General features: G+C 39.8%; 1 protein-coding gene across 1 annotated transcript in view; it reads right to left on the reverse strand.

The window, feature by feature from the left end:
• Nucleotides 1–216: 216 nt before the first annotated feature.
• Nucleotides 217–7,137, reverse strand: part of immp1l (inner mitochondrial membrane peptidase subunit 1) — a 16,307-nt gene continuing 9,386 nt past the window's right edge. The window contains exons 5-6 of the mRNA XM_030045716.1: nt 995–1,105; nt 217–364 (exon numbers count right to left, since the gene is read on the reverse strand). Of these exons, the coding sequence (XP_029901576.1) occupies nt 278–364; nt 995–1,105 (198 nt within the window). The 3' untranslated portion in view covers nt 217–277. The remainder of the gene's footprint in view (nt 365–994; nt 1,106–7,137) is intronic.

The raw sequence follows: 7,137 nt of genomic DNA on the forward strand, positions 1-7,137 counted from the left end.
ACGCAATGCTGTTCTTGTGGTGCTGCACAGCTACAGCCAACACACTGTAAGCCCCAGATGACAAGACCTTGTAAGTTATGAAATAATAAAATCAGCCTGCAGATGAACTGTGTATGGTTCCAAAGTGTTTTCCCCTCAAAACATATCTTCCAAACCAGAGCCAAATTAATTAAATCTGATGATATAAAAAGGATGGCAGGCATGGAATATTTTTTTAATAAATAGATTTATTTAAAAACTGCTAAAAACAAAGCAACACATACACACAGTAGCTGAGTCAATCTGAGTCTGAGTCACCATGAGTTTCAATGATCCGTCCGGTTGGGCTTTCACTGAGGGTGCCAAAACTATGTGGAGGCCAGAGCTGGACAGGACAAAGCACACAGAAAAATGTGGGGTTAATAGAGAAATAGGAGTCTCATACAAGAAGAAAAAATGACTGCCATTTATTATGTAATGTGTTTTATTATTATTATTATCATTATTTGAGCAATCTCACTTCCTGGATGTACTTGCTAATATGGCTTTTAATGATGTGTTTGGTAAAATATCTTGTTTTTTTCATCAGCCGTCATAATAGGGCCTCCAGTGGAGTGCTGCTGCCCAATCAGATGGACAGAAGGTTGGCTGACCTGTTTCCAGGGTCACGCTTGCTATGACATCCAGTGACATGACAACATAGCAGAATGGAAAGCTAGACAATATGGTGTCCAGGCCTTGGTCATTCAGACAGACTTGCTTTGAACTTCCAACTGACTCACATCTTTGAATTGTGCTTCAAATGTCCAAAAGAAAAAAAAAAGGACTGCTTGGGGCACCACAACACCTGAACGCTTTACAGTTAAGTGCCACCATACACATAATAGAGAAGTTTCATCAAAACTGGTTTCTTGATGCTGAAATAGCACTAATGTCAATGTCAATATCAATACACACAACCATTAAGCCTGTTTGAGGGGTTAAGATGTGTGATGACTTATATCTCCTCTGTTACCTTTAGGCAAACACGCCCTCGGATGAGGGCATAGGGAACTGGGCCATAGCTCCTGGAGTCAGTGGAATTCCTGAGGTTATCCCCTTCTAGCCATACATGGCCTTTTGGAACCTGAAAAATTCACCACAGGGGAAAAGAAAGGGGAAAAAAATGAAGTGATTTTTTATTATTATTATTATTAATGGAGATTTTTGCCCACAACAGTGGAATCAAATGCACAACCATTCTATGAGGTTATCATGCTATTTAACTTTGTTTACATGTAGAAGTGAGCCCCACCCCCACCCCCCAACCACCAACACCCTCCAATCTATTATGTAGTGAGAATCTACCTTACTCCCTCCCCAACTCCCCCCTCACAAGTCGCCTCATCCATTCCTCCCTCCTCAGCCTAACTTAACGTCAACCTCCCTGTCCCTCTTTAACCCCATACCGTCTTAGGAGAGGGGTCATGGGTAACGGGCAGGGTCGGGGGATTTAGAAGAACTTCAAACGGGGTCATTAGGCTGTTGGCTGAGATCTGCAGCCCTCTTACCCAGGCAGGGCAAAGCTAGAAAGGGGCCTGAGAGAGCTAGGCATAGAAAGCAAGACAGAGAGAGAGAGAGGGAAGGAGAGAGAGAAAGAGGTGAAGAGAGAGAGAGAGAGAGGGAGAGAGAGACAGAGGGAGACAGAGAGAGAGAGGGAGACACAGATAGAGAGAAGAGAGAGAGAGAGAGAGAGAGAGAGAGACAGAGAGGCCTAAGCTGCGGCTAGCAGCAGTGTCCAAGGGTCTCCACCGCGGTCCGACCTGCCAGTGGGGCGGTCATCCAAGCGAGCTCTAATTCACAGTGACACCAATTATGATTAATCTCATCACTTTAGGAGAGTAGGCTTGTCAAGGCCCTAATTAAGTGCGCTGTCCCCCCTATATGTGCAGACAGGATCAACAACACATTATATTGTCATAATGGGCATCACAATCCGCGAGTCTATTTTTGTGTTGCCTAACTTTTTAACGGCAAAAGTCCTCTGGAGAAAAGAGGGTAAAGAGAATAAAGAAACACAATATTATCCAAACTGGGGGTGACGTCACAGATGTCTTCGCCTCGGCTCGTCTTCCTTATTCCGATCACCCGGCTCTCTGATTAGTGTGTTCAGTTCTACAGTGGGATGCTGTGTTTCGTTTCATATTCGATAATTGAGACAGATGATGTGACATAATCACGAGGCAGTGACATGTTGACCTAACATGAGGTAAACAACTCGCTGAATAACGACGACACAAATGAATATCATTAAAGGAGTCATCTGAGAACCATATGTCAGCATGCTGGATTCCCACCATTACACCTCATTAACATGGTAACATATGCTGGCTCCCAAGCACAGGAAAGAGAAACACCACCGTTTGTCATCTGCCAAACCAGAACCCCCGTTTCTGCTCATTTTCAATCTTAAAAACATCATCCTCTTTGTCCTCATTTGACAGGGTAGAGGTGTGATATGAACATTTTAAGCATTCTGTCCAGCTCCCTGTGAAACCACTGTAGACAGGAGCAGCCACAACTCACAAACTCGTTTGTCTTGACAGAAGGAGCTAAGCTGTCATTTCTATTGAGTGAAACCACTAACAAGATTATCAATCTGATCAATTTTGTGAGTTAACAAAAAACAAATAAAAAAAAAAAGCCAACCTCAACAAAACAAGGGCTTTTTGGTCTTACACATGTTCAGGCTCATACTTCAAAGATCAACCAGGCAGAATTTCAGAGTAGCGAAAAAAACAATGCTTTAGCGGGAGCCTGAAACCTGACCTGTTGTAATGTGGTCAGAGAGGAGAATAAAAGCTTATGCACATCACCTTGCAGGTGGCAGGTGTGTGGAGGAGAACAAAAACAAAATGAACAGTCAAAGGCAAACTGCTTAATGAAAATCTGGACGGCTGAACTGTGGTTGTGAGCCCCAAAAAAATTGCTACCCTTGACCTTCTTTAAAAGATACCTTCTGCTTCAAGCACCTACAAACATCCCCCTGGGGTTATACCACCATGAGTCTCACTTGATCTTTGCAAGCATAAGTCTCTCCATACTGGAAATGGCAATGAAGGAATACTTGAATAATTTTATCATTTCACAACACAGACGGTGCCACTCTCTCCTCTCCCCCTTCTTGAGTCACTGGAACAGAATGAGCTCAGCCAAGCCAAGCTGTAACCAATAGATGTTGTTTCCAAACACACAGATTTCCACAGATCCAAGCAGGCCCGCTGCCCAGTTGTAGTATTCAGACGTTTGGATCGGCTCTGACATGACGGAGGACAGTGATGGGACTTGTTCTGCGGTTATGGGCCGGGCTGGTGGGAAACATTGTGTACCTGTCAGATGGTATTTGATATGTCGAGGAACACTGAAATTGGAGCTCACCTTGTGGTGGAGGCGTGTTGTTTAATATGCACACTATTACAATGCTCATTAAGTTAACATGATTGAGGCGGTGAGGTATGCTCACCTTAAATATGCGCTGGTTTACAGAGTCGCCTTACACCATCCTTCCTTCCACTATCTTTTCTACATGCGTGTGGACGTCTCAGCTCTCTCTCTGCGCTTCTCTTTGTCTCTGCTATAATATTAGGGATCAAGTGTCATTGTTTTGACACAATAGCTCAGACACAGAAATCACTCCTAAAAGGTGACAGGGCAATTAGTCTGCTGTTGGATCTCGGAGGGTGGAGAGGACCTGCCTGTCTGTCAGAACAGAAGAGGAGGTGATGACAAGGTCTAGCACCGCCTTCCAAAATTCATCTGTACCCTCTCACAGGTCCACCCACAATGCTTCACACCACACTAATGCACACACAACAACACATACACACCCCCCAAAAAAAAGAAGAAGAAGAAGAAAAAAAAAAACAAGCTCCCCGAGGGAAGTATTTATGTGCACAGTGGGTATTTTCTCAGTTACCTAACGTGCTTTCACACAATGCCTCCATTTTATTAACACAATAAATAAATAAATAAATACATACATACATAAATAAATACATGAATAAATATTAAAACAAATAAATGAATAAATAAAAACTAGGATGTAAAAAGATATAGTAAGCCATATTAAATAATAAAAACTGTAATCTGCATAGTTTTTGATGTGAGAATTTGCAAGTTTCAAGCTTACCATTTGTTTTGTCCATGAAGTTGACCAATATAACAGGTTTAAGTATGAAACTAAACTATAGCAAATGCAAATTCAAAATTTTCAATGATTCCCAACATCCAGGCTAATCTGAGGACATGACACAAATTCCGTCGTCCCACAGCAATCTGATGAGACTAATCATGGTTTTACACATGGAAAGTAAGTAAGAAAGAAAGAAAGAAAGAAAGAAAGAAAGAAAGAAAGAAAGAAAGAAAATAACAAATAAACAAATAAAGAGGGAGACAGCTAGAGGGTAGGAGAAAGTGAGAGAGAGAGAGAGAGAGAGAGAGATGTAGGGGACAATCTTAATTCATTCAGATCTATTTTCATATTAAACTTACACTACTATCCATTTGCAAATACATTCCCGCTGAAGAGTCAGCACTGCTTCACCACCCACCACACAACAAGGAACATTTTGTTATTTACTGAATTGGCGAATTAAGTGTTTTGTGATTCTGAGGTTGAACGCTTAGGGATCTCATTATCAACTCTGCTCCACTTTTCTAGGTTTGAAAAGTAAGTGTAAGAGTAATTATTCTAACAAATAAAATGTACCCAACTAACACGGAGAATATCAAATTTGATTTGCGCATCACTTACATACAGTCAGCCACACTGCATCAGTGTCTTTACCTCAAGTGGGGATCAAACTGCTAATCCCCCGCTCAGCATTTTGCATTGCCACAGTCTACTCAGCCAATACTGAAATACTATTTATAGCTGAGGAATTCATTATGTCTAGAATGTCATGGAAAACAGATCATTGGCACTTTTTTGACATACGTTATCTTTTAACCTGGAAAAGCTGAATGTTTTGAGATTCCGGTTTAGCTAAGGTAACTATTAAAAAAAAAAAAAAAAAAAAAAAACTGTATTCAGAAAATCCTGTGATTTTTTTTTTTTTTCCCCAACATGTGGAACATACCGTAAACCTGATCAATCTACATGGCGGCAACAAAAGCAACACACAACACAATGTACATTATTACATATTCATGTAAAAAAAAATGCCCTTGCATATTCTAACACACAAATAAGCAATAAATGTTACGTATGAGCAATTTACATATTTTTACATGTTAAAAATCTTTGGCAGTTTATTAGTCCAGTAATTTTAGGCCAAAATTGGGGTCAACCTAGGACAAATTGCAAGAGAAGCAAACTCAACTGATTTTGTATCCTCAGTTTGTCCTGAGTGAAGATAAAAAAAAGTCCCAAGAAATCCCATTGGTGGAAAGTTTTGAAAATCACCTATTGACCACATATTACCAAAAAACACTGTTTTTAAAACACAGGGGAAAGGGGTTCAAAATTTTACTTTCAGATATCACTATAAAAATTCACAAGTTGATTACACACACAAAGACAAGAAAAAAAGTCAATTACAAGTTCTTTGAATTATTCTGTTTACACATGCATATCACACATTATCTGATTTGATATGCGCTAATAAGGAATATAAGGAATAAATGCCAGAAGAGACATTTAAACAGTGAATTAAAAGGTTACTATATATATATATATATATATATATATATATATATATATATATATAGTAACCTTTTAATTCAAGGTTATATAGTAACCTTTTAATTCAAGGTTACTATATATATATATAGTAACCTTTTGATCAGGCAATCACGTTGTTACAAAATTATAAATCTTTATCGGCCCAAGAAAACTTGATCAGTGCATCTCCGTCTAAAAATAGTTGGACTCAAGCATTTAGCATACTACCGCCCGTCCATTCTGAATATTTGGAAAGCCACCTGAAATAATTCTAAATTCTTCAGAGATATAATGCCATCTAGTGATCAGCAAAGTTAGCTGCCACAAAAATAAGCGGATGAAATGAATGAACATCCAAAACGAGTGGACATCAATGAATGTTGCCTTCAAAATATCATATGCATAATTGGTCCTGATTAGAGATAAGTTAACTGACCCAAGTGCAGTGGGTGTAGACAAGGTATTGGGTTTCGGGTTGAATTTGTTTTTTTCTCCCCTCCCTTACAGTAAAATTAAAAATAAATAAATAAATTAATAAAAACTAAGAGCTGGGTAAGGTAGGTTGAAATTTTTGGCAGTAGCGTTACGGCGCAGTTGGGTCTAAAAGTCGCAGTAACGTGCAGCTTCAGTTTCACATCTGTTTAGAACTTTATTCCTGATGGACAAATGAACATAAAGGAAGCCCTCCACCTAGTGACAAGTCTAAACATTACACATTGGCCAACATAGATATCAAAGCCTAAAGTGATCTTTGCTTCGCTGGAATATGAATGAGACCTACAACGTGGCACCTATTACTAGTTCAGTCCTCTATATGTGGAGATGAAGCTTGTAGTATAGGAAACATTTTTATTTCCTACATCATTTGCTGAATGACACTTATAGGTTTGGCCTTATGCCGTGTATTGCTGAACCCATTCAGTAGCATACCTATAAAATCTATACAATACACAACAAATACAAAAACACACGGCATAAACACAACCTTTGGTTTGCGCAATCAAACTCTCGCACACACACAGATACACACACACACGCACACCTCCACCCACCCATCAGTCTGTCCATTCGGCTGGCACTAACTCTAACAGGCTTCAGAGAGATTGCAGGCCTGAGCTGTGGGCGTTGGGGAGAGTAGTAATAGAAAAGCAATGACAGTGGTTTCACTGGCAGCACCCCTGCTCACTCTCTGGTTTTATCACTGTTCTGAGGAAATATAGGTGTTGTCAAAAGCTGATATTTTGACCAATGACACAAAATGGATGTGTGTGGTCTAAAATGTAAACAACTATGATAGTCTATAGGCTGCAGTGTACACACACAAAGAAGACCAAAGGCAAAGTCAGAGGCAGCTTTGCATTATGCATGGAGATTCTGTCTGTCATTTTAGTGTGAAACAAACTATCAAGTGTTTTGTCGTGAACTAATCCTTCATTCATTCGCTCCTTCACTGTATC

The sequence above is a fragment of the Myripristis murdjan genome, chromosome 3, assembly GCF_902150065.1.
Source record: "Myripristis murdjan chromosome 3, fMyrMur1.1, whole genome shotgun sequence".
NCBI classification, from domain to species: Eukaryota; Metazoa; Chordata; class Actinopteri; order Holocentriformes; family Holocentridae; genus Myripristis; species Myripristis murdjan.